At 56.7% G+C, this 21,759-nt stretch overlaps 1 protein-coding gene across 1 annotated transcript; it reads right to left on the bottom strand.

Annotated features, from left to right (window-relative positions):
- Positions 1 to 1,991: 1,991 nt before the first annotated feature.
- LOC119924297 (protein PELPK1-like) lies at positions 1,992 to 9,568 on the bottom strand. Its single transcript, XM_038743204.1, has 5 exons — positions 9,446 to 9,568; positions 9,116 to 9,288; positions 3,216 to 3,498; positions 2,728 to 2,925; positions 1,992 to 2,423 (listed from the first exon to the last, which is right to left on the bottom strand). Exons 1-5 carry the CDS (start codon positions 9,566 to 9,568, stop codon positions 1,992 to 1,994), a joined length of 1,209 nt encoding a protein of 402 aa, XP_038599132.1.
- Positions 9,569 to 21,759: the final 12,191 nt, after the last annotated feature.

Genomic DNA, 21,759 nt, shown 5'->3' with positions numbered 1-21,759 from the left:
GGGACCGTCTCTTTACGTTGCCAACTTGGACTTCCCAAGCGCTTAGTACAGTGCTCTGCACACAGTAAGCGCTCAATAAATACGATTGAATGAATGAATGAAGTATGGGGCTATGGCGCCTAGGGGATCCTGGGGCTCTGGGACTCTGAATTCTGAGGCTCTAGGCCTTTGGGTAGCTGGAGTTCATGCCGTTCCTGGGAGTCCAGGAATCCTAGGACCATGGGTCTCATGGAGCTCTGTGTCAACAGCATTCCTGGGGTTATTGTGACTCCAGGGCTACTGAAGCTCTGGGGATCTGGGGTTCAGGGACTTGGAGAATCCTGGGACACTAAGGGATCTGGGCTCTGTGGGTCTTGGAGCTCTTTGGCTCTTTGGGCTCTGTGGTTCCTGGGGGTTTGAGCCTCTAGGGCACTGTGACTCTGGAGCTCTGCGGTCCTTGGGTTTACGGGACTCCAGAACACCTAGGTCTCTGCGGATCTGGGTTTCTGTTGCTCTTGGGACTCCAGGGCTCCGGGAGATCTGGGTCTCTGGATTTCGAGGCTCATGGAGCTCTGTTGATCCTAGGTTTTTCAGGCTTCCTGTGCACTGTGGCTCTGGGGCCTTGGGGACCTGGGGACCTGGTACTCTGGAGTCTGGGGCTTTCTGAGATTCTGGTACTCCAGGGTTTCTGGGGCTCTGGGGCTCTGGGGCTTCTGAGGTTCTCAGGATTAATGGGCTTCTGGAGATACAGATCTCTGTGTTCGAGGCTTCTGGAGCTCTGGGGCTCCTAGAACTCTCGGGTTCCAGGTGCCCTAATGATCCGAGGCTCTCGGGCTCAGGGCTTCTGGTGCTCTGTGGTTCTGGGGCATTGAACGCTTGGGCTCTGGGAATCTGGGGTTCTAGGCCCTGGGGCACCTGGGACTCTGGGGTTCCTGGCTCTGGGACTCTGGATTCTGTGTCTCGGGGACTGCTAGAGCTCGGGGACTCTGGGGCTCTGGGGCTCATGCTCTTCTTGGGACTCCAGGGCTCCTGGGGTTGTGGAAATCTGGAGCTCTAGGCTCTTGGGCTTCTGGAACCCTGGGGTTCCAGTGGCTCAGGTGCTCTGGGGCTCCTGGGACTCTGGGGCTTTGGGGCCTTAGGGATCCTGGGGCTGTCGGATTCATGAGGCTCTGGGGCTGTGGACCCTGGTTCCCTAGGGCCTTATTCATTAATTCATTCAATCAATGGTATTTATTGAGCGCTTACTGTGTTCACAGCATTGTACTAAGCGCTTGGGAAGTACACGTTGGCAGCATATAGAGACGGTCCCTACCCAACAACGGGCTCACAAGCTCTTTGGGCTCTGGGGCCCTTGATTCTGGTGCTCTGGGACTCCTGATGCTTTGATGCACCCGGGCTCTATGGCTCAGGAACTCCGGGGCTCTGAGTCTCTGGGACTCTTTGGATTCTTGGGACTCCAGGGCTCCTGGGACTCTGGGGATCTGGGGCTCTGGGGCTTTGGTTTTCCTGGGGTTCTTTGGACTCCCGGTCTTGCGGCCCTGGGAATCGGGGACGTTGGGCTCTGTGGCTCTGGACTCTGGGGCTCTTTGGGGTCCTGGGGTTCGGGGCCTCTGTGGCTTTGTGACTTCTTGGGATCTGCGTCTCTGGACGCTGGGTCTCTGGGGCTCCTGGGGCTTGGGGGCTTGGGGGCCTTGGAGCTCTTTGGGCTTTGATGCTTCTGGGGCTATTGGGCTCTGAACTCAGGAGCTCTGGGTCTCCTGGAGATTGGAGTCTCTGGTTCTCATGGGGTCCTTGGGACTCCAGGGATCTGGGGATCCTGGGGCTACTGGGAATCTGGAGTTCTGGGGATCCTTGGGTTCTTGTGACTCCATGACTCCCGAGGTTTGGGGGATCCGGGGCTCTGGGGCTTTGAGGTTCCTGGGAATCTGGGGTTCTGGGCTTTGGGGTTCCTGGATCTTTGGGTCTCCTTGGGCTCTGGGGCTCTTGGACACTGGGTGTATGGGTTCTTGGGGTTATTGGGACTCCAGAATTCCTGGAGCTCTGGGGATCTGGATCTCTGGGACTTTGAGGGTCTGGTGTTCTGGGCTCTGGCACTCCCGAGGCTCTAGGCCTCTGAGGTCTTGGGGTTCCTGGGGTTCCTGGGGCTCTGGGCCTTCTGACGCTCTTGTTCTCTGGGTCTTCTGGGCTCTGAGGCTCTGGGGACTTTGGGCTACCGAGACTCTGGGGTTCTTTGGGCTCCTGGGGTGCTTTGTCCTCCAAGGATGCTGGATTCTAGGGATCAGGGGCTCTGGGACTTTCACCCTGTTGGGACTCTGGGCATCCTGGGGCGCTAGGGCTTTGACAACCTGGGGTTCCTGGGGCTCTGTAGCTCTTGTTGTTCTGGGGCTCAGGAATCTGGGGCTCTTAGGCTCTGTAGTCTTAGTGATCCTGGGGGTCTCGAAATCCTGTTACTCAGGATCAGGTGTTTTGGAGATCCTGGAGCTCTAAGGGACCCCTTAGATTTTGGGGCTCTGTTCTCTGGGGCTCCTGGTGTTCATGGGACTCAAGGATTCCTCAGGCTCTGGGGCTCTGTGTCCTTGGGGCTCCTGGACTCTGGGGCTATATGGCAATAGGGCTTTGGGATTCTTGGGACTCCAGGGATCCTGAGGCTCTAGGAATCCAGGGCTGAGGTAATTAGGGGCTAGGGGGGCTCTTGGGCTCCGAGAGCCTGGGGACTCTGGGACCGTGGGCCTGCTGCGTCTCTGGTACTCTGGGACCTTGTGGCTCCTGAGGTTCTGCGGCTAAGGGGCTCTGGGGCTCTAACACTCCTGCTTTCCTTGTGACTCCAGGGATCCTGAGGTTCTGGGGATCCGGCGTTCTGGAGCTTTGGTGTTCCAGGGACTCTAGGACCCTGGTTTCTGGGGCTCCTGGGGCTCTGGCACTGCTGTGGCTCTGGAACTCTGGACTCTAGGGCAGATGGGACTCCGGGGCACCTGGGTATCTGGGATTCCTGGTGATTTGGGGTTCTGGGACCTTGGGGCTCCTAGGGCTCTGTGTCTCTTATAGCTCTGAGGATCTGGGGCTCTAAGACCTGGGGCTCATTTGACTCTAAGGTTCTGGGTTCTGGAGCCCCTGGGGCTATGGAGCTCCTGGGGCTCTGATACTCTTTGGCCACGCGGCTTCTGGAGCTCTTGGGGTCCTGGGTCTCTGGGACTCTGGACTCTGAGGCTCTTGTACTTCTAGGTTTCCTGGGGTACTGGGTACTCGAGGTTGCTGAGGTTCTGAGGCTCCCACGGCTCTGGGGCTTTGTGTGGTTCGGGAGCTCCTAGCGCTTTAGGGACTCTAAATCTCCTGGGGCTCTCGGATTTGGGGTCTCCGGGAGCTCTTGGGACATTAATGCGCTGGGACTCTGGGGTCTTGGGGATCCTGTTAATCCGGGTTCTGACCTCTGGAGCTACTGGGCCTCTGGGGCTCTGGAAACCCTGGCGCACTGGGGCTCCTAGGTCCCTAGATCTCTGGATCTCCAGATTTCCTCGGGTCCTGGGTTGCGTGGGACTTCAGGCAAACTGGAGTTCTGGGGATTCTGGTCTCTGAGGCTTTGTGTCTCCTGAGACCCTGGGTCTCTGAGGTACTGGGTTTCCTAGAATTCTTGGAACTCCAGGGCTTCTGAGTCTCGAGGTCTCATGGCCTCCTTGTTCTTGGTGTGACTGTTGCTGTGGGGCTCCTGGGACCTTGGACTCTGGGGCTCTGGGGCTAATGGACTCTGGGTGTAGGGGGCTAGATGGCCTTAGGGCTTCTGTGCCTCTGGGGCTACTGGAGCTCTGGGGTTCTGATGTCTTTAGGTTCCTTGGCCTCTGAGGCTCTTGGGGTCTGGGGATCTGGAGTTCCTGGGGTTCTTTGCTGTCCAGGGCTCCTGGGGCTCAGAGTATCCTGAGGATCTTGGGCTCTGAGGTCTTGGGGCTACTGGGGCTCTGAGAGCCTGAACTACGGGGCTCTAGGGCTTTGGGACTACAATGGACTGGGTCCTCTGGGACCTTGGAGTTCCTGGGGCTATGGGGCTTCTGGAGCACTGCGGCTCTGGGGCCTTGGGGCTCCTTTAACTCTGGGGAACCTGGGTTTCTGGAACTCTGTGGCCTAAATGATCCTGGGTCTCTGGGCTCCTGGGCCTCTGGGCCTCTGGGGATCCATCCCGTCTTGGGACTCCAGGGTGCCTGCTACTTTCTATGGGGCTTTGGGGCTCCTTGGACTCAGGAGCCCTGAACTTGGGCTTCTGGGACTCAGGGACTCCTAGGTCTCTGGACTCTAGGACTCCAGGGCTCTGGGATTCTTGGGGCTCTTAGGGCTCTGGAGCTACAGACTCTGAACTCTGGGGCTACAGGGCCCTGGGGCTCTTGGAGCTCTGGAGTTCTTGGACTCTGGACACTGGGGCGCTGGGGCTCTAGGGTTCGGTAGCTCTGTGGCTCTTTGATGCCTTGGATTTGGGGCTCTAAGGCTCTGGGCTCTGCGTCTCTGGGTCTCGTGGGACTCTGGGGCTCCGGGCACTCTATCGCTTTGGGCTCCTGGGGTTCTTGGGCTCTTGTGGCTCTGAGGCGTTGAGACAATAGAGCTCTTCGGGATCTGGGACTTTGCGGCTTTGGAGCACCTCAGGCTGTAGGGCTCCTAGGGCTCTGGGCTTCTTGGTTTTCGAGGCTCTGGGGTATTGTAGCTCCCTTGGCTCTGAGTGTCTGGGACTCTGGGGCCCCTGGTACTTTAGAGAATACAGGTTTCCTGAGGCTCTTGGGATTTGGGGATCTGGGTCTTTGGGACTACTGGGACTCTGGGGCTCTGATCTGGTGGGCTACTGGGGCTCTGCACTCTCGGGCTACTGAGGCTCTGGTGTCCTGGGGGTCTGAGTCTCTGGGGCCTTTTGGCTCCTTGGGCTCTGGGGTTCCGGGGTCTTTGGGCTCCGGACGATCTGGGCTCTTGATTTCCTGGAGTTCGAGGCACTGGGGCTTTGGAGCCCGTGGGGCTCTAAGGCTCTGGGTCCTTGGGGCCCCTGAGTCTCTGGGCCTCCTGGGTAGTTGGGCCCTAGAGTCTTGGCTCTGGGCATCCTGAGCCTAGAGGGTTCTAAAGCTCCTGGGCGCCAGCGTTCTGGGACCCTGAGGCTCAGGGGGCTCTGGAGCTCCGGGTTGTTCGGGCTCCTGGTGTTCACCGTGCATCAGGGCTCTTTGGGCTCCGGGGATCTGGGATAAGGGGCTCCTGGGACTCCTGGGACTCCTGGGACTCCTATGACTCCTGGGGCTCTGGGATTCTGGGGCCATGTGGCTCGTGGGGCACTGGGACTCCTGAGGTTCTGGGAGACCTTGTTCTGGGGCTCCTGGAGCTCTTGGGCTCCTGGAGCCCTGGAGCTCTGGAGCCTTGGGCGCCTGGGGTTCTGGAAATCTGTGACCCTGTGGGTTCTTGGACTCTGGGATTCTAATGTTTCTGGGGCTCCGGGGTCTCAGGGGCTCCGGGGTCTCAGGGGCTCCGGGGCCACTGGGCTTCTGGGGCTCTGGGACCTGGGAGCTCCTGGATCTCTGGTTTTCTGGGGCTTTGGGGCTCCTTTGTCTCTGGAGCTCTCGGGCCTTGGGGCTCTTGAGGCCCTGGGGTGCATGAGGTCCTAGGGTGTTGGGCCTCCTGTTGCTCTGGGACTTTGATGATCTCCGGTTCTATGTTTCCTGGTGTTTCTGGGGCTCCAGGGCTCCTGGAGCTTTGGGGCTCTGTCACAGGTGCTTCTGGGATTCAGAGACCCTTAGCCCTGGAACACTGGGACACATGGACCTTTGGGCCTCTGGACACTGGGCCTGTCGGGTTGCTGGGGACTCTGTGGCCTTGGGCCTCCTGAGGCTCTGGGGATCCAGGGGCCCTGGGACACATGGGACTCTGGTTCTCCTGAGGCTCTAGTGATCTGAGGCTCTAGGACTCTTTAGGCTTTTGGGACTCCAGGGCTCCTGGGGCTCTGCGACTCCTTTGGCTCTAAGGCTAAGGAGCTATTGTTGTGTGGGGTTCTGGGGCTCCGGTACCTGAAGGCTCCTGGGTCTTTGGTGCTCTGGGACCTTGGGGCTCCTGGGGCTCTGGGCTCTGGGGCTCTGGGCTCTGGGGCAACTGGGGATCTGGGGCTTCTGGGGCTCTGGGACAGTTGGAGATTTGAGGCCTCTGGAGCTCTGAGGCTCTGGGGCCATGGGGCTCCTGTGACTCTGGGATTCTGGGTTCTGTAGCTTCTTGGACCTTGGAGTGCCTGGGGTTCTAATGCTCTTTGGTCACTGTCCTCTTAGAGCTCATGATCTCCTGGGTATCTGGGATTCTGGAGTCTGGAGCTCCTGGGTTTCTGGGATTCTAGGGACTCTGTGGTTCCAGGGCTCTAGAGCCTGGGCTTTCCTGGGGTTCCAGGGACTTCGGGCTTCTGAGGCTCTAGGGCTCCTGCGGTTCTAGGGCTGTGTGGTTCCGGGTATCGCTCCTGTGGTTCTAGGGCTGTGTGGTTCCGGGTATCCTGGGTTTCCTGGGACTCCTAATCACCTGGAGCTCTGGGGCTTTGATGCTCCTGGGTCTATGGCGCTCTGGGCTATGTGGCTCTTGAGTCTCTGGGACTACTGGTGTGCTAGGACCTTGGGGTTTTGGGCCTCCTGTTGTTCTGGTTTTCTGGACTTTGGGCCTCTGGGACTTCTTTGTCTCAGGGGCTCAGGGGCTCTGGGACTTTGGGGCTGCTAGGACTCTGGGGCTGTGGCCTCTATGGCTTCTGCGGCTCTGGCTCTGGAGCCATGGGGCTCTTTGGGCTCTGGAGATCCTTGAGCTCTGGAGCTCCGGGGCTCAGAGGCTCCTGGGGGTTCTTGAGACTCCTAGGTTCCTAGGCCTCTGAGGATCTGGGGCTCTTGATCCTAGGAGCTCTTAGGACTTTGGGGCTCTGGGCTCTGGGTTTCCTGGGGCTCTGGGTCTCCTGGGGCTCTAGTTCTCTGGATCTCTGGAGTTCTTCTGGTCCTGGGTCGTTGCTCCCCGTGGTTTCGGGGGCAACTCTCGGGTTCTTACCCTCTCCGGGTCTTCGGACGTCTCCGGACGCGGCCCGCGCGTTCATACCAGGAAGAGTCAGCCAGAGGTTCAAAGCTTGGTTGCCGTTTATTTGCTATCAACGGTTACATGGTTAAAAGAGAGAGAGAGCGAGAGAGAGAGAGAGAGAGGGAGCGAGCGAGCGCCCCCCCTCCCTTGTCTTGTTCGTCTCTTATAGCCTCCGTTGCCCGGGGGCAGGGTTTTCTCGGGGAATGGCGTATCGAGGCTTTGCCATGTAGCACACGCCGCCCTCCAGCCACTAACCTAGCAACAGCTCTGTCCAGTCACGAAGCGTTTGCTCTGGCTCGCCCCCAGTCACCCGTTGCCAACCATCGCTGGCTGCGGATGTGGCCTTGAGGTTGCCTCCGAGCCTTGCAGGTGCAAGCTTGGTTTCCTTGTCCTGGTCTCTTTATCTGCTGTTGTTGAGTCTGTTTGGCCTTGAGCCGTTGGGTACGGTTTGTGCGCACATACTGCCTGTCTCAGCGCCTTCCCCCGCTCCCTATGCTGGGTGTTTTTTGTCTCCAGGGCACCTGAGGATTTGGTTCTCTAAGGCTTTGTAGCTCCTGAGATTCTGGGTCTCTGGACCTGTAGGGACTTTATGCTGCTGGGGCTCTGGAGCTCTGGGACTCCTTGGGTTCCTGGGACTTCAAGGGCTCTGGGCCTCCGGGAATGTGGGACTTCTGGGCTTTGGAGCTCATGAGACTGTGGTATTATGCACTCTGGGGCTTCTGGGGTAGTGGGGTTGTGGGGACTTTGTTCTACTGGTGCTTTGGAACTCCTGGGATTTTGGGATCTGGAGCCTAGGGGCTATTAGGACTTTGGGGATCCTGGGCCTCTATACCTCAGGAACTCTGAGACTCTAGGGCTCTGGGATTCCTTGGATTCTTGGGACTCCAGGGTTCATGGAGCTTGGGGAATCTGGACCCTGGAGATTTGGGCTGATCCTGGGGTTCTACTACACCGGGGCCAGGGCTTACTCTGGGACTCCAGGGGATCTGGGTCGCTGGGTATCTTGGGCTATGGGGCTATGGGGCTACTTGGACTCATTAGGCTCTGGGCTCTGGGACTTCTGGAGATCTGGGACTCTGGACCTTTGAGATTCCTGGGGCTCTGGGGCTTTGAGAATCTGGGTTATGGGGCTCCTGGGGATCAGGGGCTCCATGAGCTTGGGGATTCCCGGGACTCTGGGGTTCTGGGGCCTTGGGGCTCCTGGAATTCTGGACTATGGACTGTGGGGATCTGAGGCTCAGGGGTTCGGGGGGGTGTCTCTGGAGCCTTCGGGATGCTGAGATTCTGGGGCCCTGGGACATTGGAGCTCCTGTGTTCTCGAGTTCTGGGGCTTTGGGGCTCTTGGGGTTCTTGGGACCCCAGTGCTCCTGGAGTTCTGGGCTCTGGGTCTCTGGGACCTTGGGGCTCTGGAGCTCCTGAAGCTCCAACACTTCAATTCTCCTGGGGCTCTGGGGTTCTGGACTCTGGGGCTCTAAGGTTCTGGGTTTCCAGAGCACATGGGGATTTGGGGCTCTGTGTCTTTGAAGCATTGAGGTTTCTGGGTCTATGTGGCTCTGTGGCTTAGGGGCTCCTAGGGTTCTTGGAACTCCAGGGTTCCCGGGCCCCATAACTCTCTTTGTTAATGGTATTTGCTAAGCTTTTGAATATGTGCTAGGCACTGTACTAAGCACTAGGATGGATACAAGCAAGTTGGGTTGGACACAGTCCCTGTCCCATGAGGGCTCACAGTATCAATCCCCATTTTACAGATGAGTGACCTGAGGCCCAGAGAAGTGAATTGACTTGCCTAAGGTCATGCTGCAGACAAGTGGCTCTGGGGCTTCAGGGGCTTTGGGGCTCCTTGTGTGCAGAGGGTTTGGGGCTCTGGGGTTTTAGGCTTCCTAAGACTCTGGGACCTTGAACTCTGGGGCTCTGTCACTTCTGGGGCACTGGGAATCTGGGACTCTGGGGATTGCGGGTTATTGGGACTCTGGGGTTCTCTGGTTTCTGAGGTTTCTGGATCCCTGGGAGTCCTGGGAATCTCAAGCTCCTTGGACCTTTGATTCCTGGGTCTCTGGAATTCCTGTGGTTCTTGGGACACCAGAGCTACCAGGGGTTCAGGGACTCTGGCGCCTGAGGGATCCTGGGTCTCTGGAGCTCCTGGAGCTCTGGGGCTAAGGGGTTCCTGCGGCTCCGGGGCTTTGGAGCCTTAGGGCTCCCGGGGATGTTGGTCTCCTGGGGCTCTGGGGCTCTGTACTCCGGGGCTCTAGGGCTCCTGTGTTTCTAGGACTAAGGGATTGCTGGGGTTTGGGGGACTTCAGAGCTCCTTAGGTTCTGGGGCTCTGGGACTTTGGGGCTCCTGGGACCCTTGGATCTGGGTCATGTGGTCCTGCAGCTCTGTAGCTCCTGGGGCTCTGTGGCTCTGGGTTTCTGAGGATACTGGAATACTGGAGCTAAGAGGCTCCTGGGCCTCTGGGTCTCCTGGGGGTCTGGGGCTCTGGATCCTGAGTCTCTGAGTCTCCTGTATCTCTCGGACTATGTGGTTCCTGGCTTCTTGGGACATCAAGGCTCCATAGGCTCTGGGGCTCTTGCGCTCTGGGACTTTGGGGCTCCTCGGACCCCTCGGATCTGGGTTGTGTGGTCCTGGATTTTTGTGGCTCCTGAGGTTATTGTATATCCAGAGTTCCTTGGCTCTTGTGGTCTGTGGCTCTGGGGTTCCTGGGGCTCTGGGACTCCTCGGGCTCTGGGGCTAGTGGTCGTTGACACTACTGAGGTTCGGGGGCTCCTGGGCCTCAGGGACTTTGTGTCTTTGGTGCTCCTGGGGCTCTGGGCCTCTGGGCTCTGAGGCTATGGACCCCTGGGACTCGGTGGCTTGGGGCCTTTGGGGCTCTGTGGCTCCTAGGTTTTTTGGGACTCCAGAAATCAAGGGACTCAAGGACCTTGGGTCTCAAGGCCTCTGAGGCTTTCGAGCCTCTGGCCTCCTTTGTTTTAGGGCTTTAGGGCTCCTGGGGTTATTGGGGGAGTAGGGAGTTTGGGTTTTAGGGCTCCTGGGACTCTGGGGCTCTGCACTCTGGGGCCTTTGGGTCTCCTGGGTTCTGGGGATCTGGGACCTAGGGGAAGCTGGGACTTCGGGGCTCTGGATTCTGGTGGATTTGGGGGCTCTGGATCCTTTGGACATCTGGGGCTCTGGGGCCCCACGGTCTATAGGTACTTGGGGCTTTGGGAATGCTACGACACTGGGACTCTGGGACCTTTTGAATCCGGGCCTCCCGGGAATCCTGGGAGTCCAGGAATCCTGGGCTCTGAGGTTCTGGAGCTCCGGGGCTTCTGGTGTTATGTGATCCTGGGGCTCTTGCTATCCTGGGGCTATGGGATTCTGTGGACTTGGGACTTTTGAGGATCCGAGGTTACCATCACTGTTGATGGCACTACCATCCTTCCCGTCTCACAGGCCCACAACCTTGGTGTCATCATCGACTCCACTCTCTCGTTCACCCCTCACATCCAAGCCGTCACCAAAACATGCCGGTCTCAGCTCCGCAACATTGCCAAGATCTGCCCTTTCCTCTCCATCCAAACTGCTACCCCCCTCGTTCAAGCACTCATCATATCCCGTCTGGACTACTGTATCAGCCTCCTCTCTGATCTCCCATCCTCTTGTCTCTCCCCACTTCAATCCATACTGCACGCCGTTGCCCGGATTGTCTTTGTCCAGAAACGCTCTGTACATGTTACTCCCCTCCTCAAAAATCTCCAGTGGCTACCAGTCAACCTAGGCATCAAGCAAAAACAAAAACCCCTCACTCTCGGCTTCAAGGCTCTCCGTCACCTCGCCCCCTTCTACCTCACCTCCCTTCTCTCCTTCTACAGCCCAGCCCGCATCCTCCGCTCCTCTGCTGCTAATCTCCTCACCGTGCCTCGTTCTCGCCTGCCCCGCCGTCGACCCCCGGCCCACGTCATCCCCCTGGCCTGGAATGCCCTCCCTCCCAACATCCGCCAAGCTAGCTCTCTTCCTCCCTTCAAGGCCCTACTGAGAGCTCAACTCCTCCAAGAGGCCTTCCAAGACTGAGCCCCCTCCTTCCTTCCCCCTCCTCCCCCCTCCATCCTCCAACCTTACCTCCTTCCCTTCCCCACAACACCTGTAAATATGTACATATGTTTGTACATATTTATTACTCTATTTATTTATTTATTTTACTTGCACATATCTATTCTATTTTTTTTATTTTGTTAATATGTTTGGTTTTGTTCTCTGTCTCCCCCTTCTAGACTGTGAGCCCACTGTTGAGTAGGGACCATCTCTATTTGTTGCCAGCTTGTACTTCCCAAGCACTTAGTACAGTGCTCTGCACACAGTAAGTGCTCAATAAATATGATTGATTGATTGATTGATTGATTGATTGATCCGAGGCTCTGGACTCTGGAGCTCTGGGTCTCTATGGCCTTCGGAAACCTGGGGCTCTAGGGCTCTGCGGATCTGAGTCTCTGGGGATATAGGGCTCTGGGACTTTGGGGCCCATGGGACTAGTGGTCTTCACTCTTTCGCCACTGATGTACTGGGACCCTGGGGCTTTGGGGCTCCTGGGGCTCTGGGACTCTGAGGTCCAGGGGCTGCTTGTGCTTTGTGGCTCCTGGGACCCTCTAGCTCAGGGGCCTTGGAGCTCTGGAGCTCCTGGGGTCTTTGGACTCCAGGGCTCCTGAAGTTCTGGGGATCGAGGGCTTTGGGCTCTGGGGCTCCTGGAACTCCTGGGGCTCTGGAATTCTGTACTCTGGGTACTGGTACTCTGTACTCTGGTACTCTGTATTTTGTGTTCCTGGACCTCGAGGGCTTCTGGGGCTTTGTGAGTCCTGGGACTCTGGAGCTACTGGGCCTCTGGAGTTTGGTGGCACTGGGGCTTTGGGGGCTCTGGGGTTCCTGGGGCTCCTAGGGCTCGCTCTGGGGCATTAGGGTTCCAGGCGCTCTGTGGCTCTGTAACCCGGGGTTCTGGGGCTCCTGTGGCTCAGGTGCTCTGGGGAATCGGAGGCTCTGGGGTTCCTGGGGCTCCTAGGGCTCTGGGGCATTAGGGTTCCGGGAGCTCTGTGGCTCTGTACTCCGGGGTTCTGGGGCTCCTGTGGCTCAGGTGCTCTGGGGAATCTGAGGCTTTGGGGTTCCTGGGGCTCCTAGGGCTCTGGGGCATTAAGGTTCCAGGAGCTCTGTGGCTCTGTACTCCGGGGTTCTGGGGTACCTGGGGCTCAGGTGCTCTGGAGAATCTGAGGCTCTGGGGTTCCTGGGGCTCTGAGGTTCTGAAAGCTTAGGGGCTCTGGGGTCATGTGGCTCTTGTATCTATGGGCCTCCTTGGGCTATAGGATTCCTGAGCTTCTTTGGCAGTTGTGGCTCTGGGGCTCTAGGGTCGTGGGGTTCATGGGACTTCATGGCTCCTGGGGCTCTGGCGCTCTGGTGCTCCTAGGCTTTTTTGAATTCTCTGTGTTCTGGTTCTCTGAGGTCTAAGGGATTCTGGGGCTTTGGGGCTCTGGACCCTGGGTCCTTAGGGCCACTGGGACTCTGGGGCTCAAAAGGTTCTAGTAATTCAGGGTTGTTGGGGCTCTGGGGATCTGGGGCACTTAAAGTTCTTGGGACTCCAGGACTCCTGGGGTCCAGATTTCTAGGTTCCGGGGGTGCTGGAGCCCTGGGGCTTAAAGGACTGTAGGGCTCGGGTTTCTCTAGGTTTCTGAGGCATAGAGGCTCCTGGGGCTCTGGGTTCTGGATTCTGGGACTTGGTGATCCTGAAACTATGGGGCTCCTGGGGTTCTGGTACTCCAGGGTCAGGGGCTACTGGGACTCTGGGGGTCTTGGGCCCTGGGGCTTTGGGGGTTCTTGGACTCTAGGGTGGGTCTCTGGGGATCTGGGGCTATGGGTCTTTGGGGCTACTGGGACTCAGGGGCTCTGGGCTCTGCAGCTCCTGCAGCTCCGGATTCTGGGGCTATTGACTTTGGGTCTGCTGGAACTCAGAGGCTCTGGGCTCTGGGCTCTGCAGATCCTCTGGCTCTGGAATGTGTGGTATTAGTGCTCTGAGTCTCTGGAGTCCTTGGGCTCTGTGGCTCTGTGGCTCTGTGGCTATGGGGTTCTTGGAGTTCTGGGGCTCTGGGCTCTGGGGCTCCTGGGACTTTGGATTTCCTGAGGCTCTTGAGCTTTGGGGTCCTGGGATTCCTCGGGTACTTTGGTCTACAGGGCTACTGTGGCTAGGCTTGTGGTCTATGGGCTCCTGGTACTCTGGGCCTCTGGGACCCTAGGCTAGGGGATCCTAGGACTCTGGGGTTCTGGGACTCTGGAATATGAAGTACCTGGGGCTCAGGCACTCCTGGAGCTCGGGTGCTCCCCGGGCTCTGGGGGTCTTGGGAATCGAGGAGCCCTGGTCCTCTGGACTCTTGGACTCCTAGACTCTGGGATTCTGGGCTCCTGAAATTTCTGGGACTCTAGCGCTCCTGGGGTTCTGGGAATCTGTAACTCTGACACTATAGAGCTCCTGCTACTCTGGGGCTCTGGGGCTCTAGGGTTTCCAGTCCTGGACATTTTGTTGCCAAAGGGCTCCTGGAACTCTGGGGCTCTGGGGCTCTGTGGCCTTGGTGTTCCAGAAATCTAGGGCTCTGGAACCTTGGGTCTCTGGGGACTTGGGGCTCCTTTTTCTGGGGCTATTTGTCTCTGCTGCTCATGGGCTTCTGGGGTTCTTGGAACTCCAGGGACCCTGAGATCTGGGGATCTGGTGTCCTGTGGCTTTTAGACTCCTGGGACTGTGCGGCTTTGGGATCTGGGACTCCTTGGGTTATGGGGATTTAGTGCTCCGGGTACCTGGGTTCTTGGGACGCTCTACCGTTGAGGCTCCTGGGATATCTGGAGCTCTGGACCTTTGGGGCTCCTGGGATATTTGCGCTCTCAGACCTTGGGGATCCTCTGAGTGGGGGTCTGGGGTTTAAGAGCTCCTGGGTTATTTAAGATTCAAGGACTCCCGGACCTCAGGGCTCTGGGGCTTCAGGGGATCTGGGACTCCATGGGCACAGCGGGTTTGGGGCTCTGGGGCTTTGAGATTCCTGGGACCCTGGTGCCCTGAAATCTCGGGTCTGATACTCCAGGGGCACAGGAGCTCTGGAACTCTGGGATTTTGCACTCTGGGGCTTTTTGGGTAGTGGGGCTCTGGGGCCTTGGTTCTCCTGGTGTTTTGGTGCTCCTGGTTTCTCGGGATCTGGAGCCTTGGCCCTGCTGAGGCTCTGGCTCTCTGGGGTTCATTGGGGCTCTGGGAGTTTCGAGCCTCTGTCCTCCTTTGTTCTTGTTGTTTGGGGCTCCTAGAGATTCCAAGGCTTCTGGGGCTTAGGGGCTCCGGGGGTGAGAGGCTGTGGCCCTCCTGGGGAATAGGGGATCTGGGGTTCTGGGTTGATGGGGCTCCAAGGAATTTACGACTCTGGTCTCTGGGACATCAGAGGCTCTTTGGGCTCTGGGGGTCCTGGGTCTGTCGAGCCAGATGGCCTTGTGGCTCCTGATTCTCTGGGGCTCTGGGAAAGCTGGGACTCTGGGTCCCCTGAGCCTTGGGACTCTCTGGGCTCTGGGGCTTTGGATTCTGGGGCTCTGGGGCCCCTGGCTGTGGCCTGGGGGTTCCTGGGACTCTGGGGTTCCTGGGGTTTCTGGGAGCTCAGGGTCTCTGGGGTTCTGGGGTGTTGGGGCTCCTGGGCTCTGGGAAGTCTGAGTTCTGGGGCTCCGGGTTCTAGGGGCTCCTGGGGCTCTGGGTCCCTGGGACTCTGCAGCCTGGGGGATCCTGGAGCTCTTTGTCATTGGGGCATCTGGGGTTCCGGGCTCCAGGGTTTATAAGGATCTGGGGCCTTGGGGATGATGGGGCTCTGTGCCTTTGTGACTATTTCTATACTAGACCTCTGGGCTTTGGGGCTCCTGCGGCTTTGGGTCTCTGGGGACTTGTGGTTCCTAGTATTCTGAGGTTCTGGAGACCTGGAGCTTCTGGTGTTATGTGATCTTGGGGCTTCTGTAGCTCTGGGGCTCTGGGGACTTAGGGAACCCCGGGCTCTGTGTCTCTGCTACTTCTCAAGCACGAGGAATCTGGGTCTCTGGGTTTCCGGGTGCTCTGGGGATCGGGCAGTAGGTCGCCTTATGATCCTTGGACTTTTGTACTCCATTGACTCTGACGCTATGGGGAATTATAGCTCTTCGGTTTATGGGTCTTTACAGCCTTGGGGCACCTCGAGTTCTAGGACTTCTGTTGTTCTGGGCTCCTGCTTCTCGGGGCACTGGGCTATTAGGGATCCTCAGGCTCTGTGGGCCTGTGGCACTGGGGCCCCTGGGGCCTTTGGGAGTATATGTGTTCTGGGGATCATGGTATTGGGTTCTTTGGGGCTTTGGGATTCCTGGGACTCTGAGGCTCTGAGCTCTCAAGCCACTGGGGCTCTGGTGTCCTGGGGATCTGGAACTCCTTGGCCTTTGGCCTTTTGGCTCCTTAGGCTCTGGGGCCCTGAGGTCTTTTGACTCCTGGCAATCAGGGACTCTGGAATCTGGGGCTCTGGGTGCCTTGGGTCTCGGGATCTAACGCCTAGGTTCTCCTTAGGGCTCCTGGGTCTTTGGGTCTCCGGGGTCTTGGGGCTCCTGGCGATCAGGGGCTCCTGTTTCTCTGGGGTTCCTGTGGCTCTGGGACCTTCTGGCTCCTGGAGGTCTGGGGTTACTGGAGTTCTGGACTTCTGAGGCTTTGGTGCTCTGCAGCTACTGGGGTTGCTGGTACTCCAGGTTTCCTACGACTATGGGGCTCTTGGGGCTGTGAGGCTCCTGGGACTCTGAGGCTCTGGGCTCTGGGGCTTCTGGGGTTCTGGGCCTCCTGGGCCCTGGGCTCTGTACTCTGTGGCTCTGGGGCCTTGGGCCTCATAGGCTTCTGGAGTTCTAGGGTGCTGGGGCGTCTGGCATTCATTGGGCATCAGGACTCCCTGGGTCCTGTGGATATGGGGGTCCGAAGCTTGGAGGCTACTGGGACTCTGGGGCTGTGGGCTCAGGGGTTCCTGGGACTCTGGGGCACCTGCATATCTGGGTTAAAGGTCCCTTGCGGTGCTGGGGCTCCTGATGCTCTGAGGTCTTGGGGATTTGGGGCTCCTGGGGCTCTGGGACCCTTTGGTCCTGTTGTTCCTGAGACACTTGGGCTCCTGGGCTCTGTGGCTCTGGAGCTTTGGGGCTCCTCGGATCCTAGTCTAGCTCTCCTAGCTCTCTTAGAGATCTAGTCTTCTAGACTGTGAGCCTGCTGTTGGATAGGGACTGTCTCTATATGTTGCCAACTTGTACTTCCCAAGCGCTTAGTACAGTGCTCTGCACACAGAAAGCGCTCAATAAATACGAATGAATGAATGAATGAATGAATGAATGATCCTGGATCTCAGGGTCCTGGGGCCTTGGGGATCTTGGGGTTCAGGGGCTACGGGGGCTCTGGAGCTCTAGTGCTGTGGGGCTCCTGGGGCTAGAGGGGCCCAGGGGATCCTGGGCCTCGGATACTCTGGGGTTGTATTTACTGAGCACTTACTGTGTGCAGAGCACTGTACTAAGCGCTTGGAAAGTAGTGTTCGGCAACAGATATAAACAATTTCTATCCAATAACGGGCTTACAGTCTAGAAGGGGGAGGCAGACAATAAAACAAAACAAGTAGACAGGTATCACTAGCATCAAAATAGATTAATAGAATTATAGATATATAAACATGATTAATAAAATAAACAGAATAATAAATATGTACAAATATACATAAGTGCTGTGGGGTGTGGAGGGGGGATGGAGCAGAGTTGGGGTGGAGCACAGGGATGGAGTAGGATGATAGGGAGGGGAAGAGGAGCAGAGGAAAAGGCGGGCTCAGTCTGGAAAGGCCTCCTGGAGGAGGTGATCCCTCAGAAGGGATTTGAAGGGAGGAAGAGAGCTAGTTTGGTGGATGTGAGGCGGGAGGGCACTCCATGCCAGAGGTAGGACGTGAGCCAGGGATCGATGGTGGGACAGGCAAGAACGAGGCACAGTGAGGAGGTTAGTGGCAGAAGAGCAGAGTGTGCGGGCTTGGCTGTAGAAGGAGAGAAGGGAGGTGAGGCAGGAGGGGGCAAGTGACTAATAATAACAATAATTGTATTCATTAATCGCTTACTATGTGCAAAACACTGTTCTAAGCGCTACTGCAAAGCACTGTTCTAAGCACTAGGGAGGTTACAAGGTGATCAGGTTGTCCCACGGGGGGCTCACAGTCTTCATTCCCATTTTACAGATGAGGTAACTGAGGCCCAGAGAAGTGAAATGACTTGCCCAAAGTCACACAGCTGACTAGTGGTGGAGCCGGGATTTGAACTCATGACCTCTGACTCCAAAGCTCGGGCTCTTTCCACTGAGCCACGCTACTTCTCCAATTGGGGACTTTGAAGCCAATAGTGAAGAGATTTGCTTCTTGCAAAGGTTGATAGGCAACCACTTAAGATTTTTGAGGAGCGGGGTGAAATTCCCAGAGTGTGAAGCAGTAGGGTGAAGTATAGACTGAAGCGGGGAGAGAAGTGAGGATGGGAGATCAGAAAGGAGCGTGATGCAGTAATCCAGTCGGGATAGGATGAGAGATTGCACCAACAAGGTAGTGGTTTCAGTGGAGAGGAAAGGGCGGATCTTGACGATGTTATGAAGGAGAGACCTGCAGGTATTGGTGACGGATTGGTTGTGTGGGGTGAATGGGAGAGCGTAGTCAAGGATGACACAAAGGTTGTGGGCTTGTGAGACGGGAAGGATGGTAGTGCCATCCACAGTGCTTTGAAAGTCAGAGAGAGGACAAGGTTTGGGAAGGAAGAAAAGGAGCTCAGTCTTGGACATGTTGAGTTTTATATGGAGGTCATATATCCAGGTGGAGATGTCCTGAAGGCAGGAAGAGATACGAGTCTGGAGGGAGGGAGAGAGGACAAGGGAGGAGATGTAGATTTGGGTATCATCCACTTAATAATAGTTGAAGCCGTGTGAGTGAATGAGTTCGTCAAGGGAGTGAGTATAGATGGAGAACAGAAGAGGACCAAGAACTGACCCTTGATGAACCCCTACATTTAGGAGATGGGAAGGGGAGAAGGAGTCCGCGAAGGAGACTGAGAGGAGAACCAGGAGAGGATGGAGTCCATGAAGTCAAGGTTGGATAACGTGTTGAGGAGAAGGGGATTATCGACAGTGTCAAAGGCAGCTGAGAGGTCAAAGAGGATTAGGTTAGAGTAGAAGCCATTGAACTTGGCAAGAAGGAGTTCATTGGTGACTTTATGGAGGACAGTTTCGGTGGAGTGGAGGAGACAGAAGCCAGACTGGAGGGAGTCCAGGACGTAGCTGGAGTTGAGGAATTAGAGACGAGTTTAGACCACTCGCTCTAGGAGTTTGGAAAGCAAGGGTAGGAGGGAGATAGGGCGATAACTGGAAGGGGCAGTGGGGTCAAGAGAGGGTTTTTGTTAGGATGGGGGAGAGGTGGGCTTGTTTGAAGGCAGGGCAAGCAGTTGGAGATGGACGTTAAGGAGGGGAGGAGGGAACGGGTGAGAATTTTTATAGAGTCAGAGAGAATGAGGTCTGAAGGACAAGTGGAGGTATGTGGCACTTGAGAGATGGGAGGAGATCTCATCTGAAGATACTGCTGGGAAGGATGGGAAAGTAGTGGAGAGGGTTGGGCGTGGGGGGATGGAGAAGGGGGAGGGGTGACTTTGAGGAGCTCAGACCGGATGGTGTTAATTTTCCTAATGAAGTAGGTGGCCAAATCTTTTGGGGCGAAGGATGGAGGAGGGGGAGGAACAGGGTCCTGAGGAGGGAGTTAAATGTCCGGAATCAATCAATCAATCAATCAATCGTATTTATTGAGCCCTTACTATGTGCAGAGCACTGTACTAAGCGCTTGGGAAGTACAAATTGGCATCACATAGAGACAGTCCCTACCCAACAGTGGGCTCACAGTCTAAAAGGGGGAGACAGAGAACAGAACCAAACATACCAACAAAATAAAATAAGTAGGATAGAAATGTACAAGTAAAATAAATAAATAAACAGAGTAATAAATATGTACAACCATATATACATATATACAGGTGCTGTGGGGAAGGGAAGGAGGTAAGACGGGGGGATGGAGAGGGGGACGAGGGGGAGAGGAAAGAAGGGGCTCAATCTGGGAAGGCCTCCTGGAGGAGGTGAGCTCTCAGCAGGGCCTTGAAGGGAGGAAGAGAGCTAGCTTGGCGGATGGGCAGAGGGAGGGCATTCCAGGCCCGGGGGATGACGTGGGCCGGGGGTCGATGGCGGGACAGGCGAGAGCGAGGTACAGTGAGGAGATTAGCGGTGGAGGAGCGGAGGGTGCGGGCTGGGCAGCAGAAGGAGAGAAGGGAGGTGAGGTAGGAGGGGGCGAGGTGATGGAGAGCCTTGAAGCCCAGGGTGAGGAGTTTCTGCCTGATGCGCTGATTGATCGGTAGCCATTGGAGGTTTTTGAGGAGGGGAGTAATATGTCCAGAGCGTTTCTGGACAAAGATAATCCGGGCAGCAGCATGAAGTATGGATTGAAGTGGAGAGAGACACGAGGATGGGAGATCAGAGAGAAGGCTAGTGCAGTAGTCAAGACGGGATAGGATGAGAGCTTGAATTATCAGGGTAGCGGTTTGGATGGAGAGGAAAGGGCGGATCTTGGCAATGCTGCGGAGCTGAGACCGGCAGGTTTTGGTGACGGCTTGGATGTGAGGGGTGAATGAGAGAGCGGAGTCGAGGATGACACCAAGGTTGCGGGCTTGTGAGACGGGAAGGATGGTAGTGCCGTCAACAGAGATGGCAAAGTCAGGGAGAGGACAAGGTTTGGGAGGGAAGACAAGGAGCTCAGTCTTCGACATGTTGAGCTTTAGGTGGCGGGCGGACATCCAGATGGAGATGTCCTGAAGGCAGGAGGAGATGCGAGCCTGGAGGGAGGGGGAGAGAGCAGGGGCAGAGATGTAGATCTGGGTGTCATCAGCGTAGAGATGATAGTTGAAGCCGTGGGAGCGAATGAGGTCACCAAGGGAGTGAGTGTAGATTGAGAACAGAAGGGGACCAAGCACTGAACCTTGGGGAACCCCCACAGTAAGAAGATGGGAAGGGGAGGAGGAGCCTGCAAAAGAGACTGAGAAAGAACGACCGGAGAGATAAGAGGAGAACCAGGAGAGGACGGAGTCTGTGAAGCCAAGGTCAGATAACGTGTTGAGGAGAAGGGGGTGGTCCACAGTGTCAAAGGCAGCTGAGAGGTCGAGGAGGATTAGGACAGAGTATGAGCCGTTGGATTTGGCAAGCAGGAGGTCATTGGTGACTTTTGAGAGGGCAGTTTCCATGGAATGAAGGGGACGGAAGCCAGACTGGAGGGGGTCGAGGAGAGAGTTGTTGTTGAGGAATTCTAGGCAGCGCGTGTAGACAACTCGTTCAAGGAGTTTGGAAAGGAATGGTAGGAGGGATATGGGACGATAACTAGAAGGTGAGGTGGGGTCAAGAGAGGGTTTTTTTAGGATGGGAGAGACATGGGCATGTTTGAAGGCAGAGGGGAAGGAACCAGTGGAGAGTGAGCGGTTGAAGATGGAAGTTAAGGAGGGGAGAAGGGATGGAGCGAGAGATTTCATAAGATGAGAGGGAATGGGGTCAGAAGCACAGGTGGCCGGAGTAGCACTTGAGAGGAGGGAGGAGAGTTCCTCTGAGGATACCGCTGGGAAGGATGGGAGAGTAGCAGAGAGTGTTGAGAGCCGGGGGGTTGGAGAAAGGGGGGAAGAGACTTTGGGGAGGTCGGACCTGATGGATTTAATTTTGTTAATGAAGTAGGAGGCCAGATCGTTGGGGGTGAGGGAAGGAGGAGGGGGAGGAACCGGGGGCCCGAGAAGGGAGTTGAATGTACGGAAGAGCTGGCGGGGGGTGATGGGCATGGGTGTCAATAAGGGAGGAGAAATAGTTTTGTCTGGCAGAAGAGAGGGCTGAGTTAAGGCAGGAAAGGATAAACTTGAAGTGAACGAGGTTGGCATGGTGTTTAGACTTTCGCCAGCAGCGTTCGGCAGCTCGAGCATAAGAGCGAAGGAGGCGGACAGTGGCAGTGATCCAGGGCTGTGGGTTAGTGGTGCGAGAGCGGCGAAGTGAAAGGGGAGCGAGCGAGTCTAGCTGAGTGGAAAGGGTAGAGTTGAGAGCAGTAATCTGATCATCAAGACTGGGTAGAGAGGAGAGGGCGGCGAGGTGGGGTGTGAGGCGCTCCGAAAGATGGGTGGGGTCCAGAGAGCGGAGAGCTCTGTGAGGGAGTAATACGGATTTACAGGGGAAAGGAGTGTGAGTGAGGAGGCAGGTGAGAAGATTATGATCAGAGAGAGGGATCACAGAGTTGGTGAGGGTGGACACAGTGCAGCGGTAGGAGATGATGAGGTCGAGGGTATGATCAAGTTGGTGAGTGGGTGAGGTGGGGTGGAGGAAGAGGTTGGCAGCGTCAAGGAGAGATAGAAGGCGGGCGGCAGAGGAGTTGTTAGGGATATCCATGTGGATATTGAAGTCTCCGAGGATCAGAGTGGGCATGGAGAAGGAGAGAAGGAATGTGAGGAAGGGGTCAAAGTCGTTAAAGAAGTTGGAAGTGGGGCCCGGAGGGCGGTAGATGACGGCTACGAGAATCTGGAGGGGGTGGTAGAGACGAATAATGTGGGCTTCAAAGGAAGGGAAGGAAAGGGAAGGGGGAGGAGAGATAGTGCGAAAGCGACATTGGGGGCGAGAAGGAAACCGACACCTCCTC

The sequence above is a fragment of the Tachyglossus aculeatus genome, unplaced genomic scaffold (assembly GCF_015852505.1).
Source record: "Tachyglossus aculeatus isolate mTacAcu1 unplaced genomic scaffold, mTacAcu1.pri scaffold_92_arrow_ctg1, whole genome shotgun sequence".
Lineage (NCBI taxonomy): Eukaryota > Metazoa > Chordata > Mammalia > Monotremata > Tachyglossidae > Tachyglossus > Tachyglossus aculeatus.
Note: the sequence above shows the minus strand (reverse complement) of the source record. Positions and strands in the feature narration are given on the sequence as shown.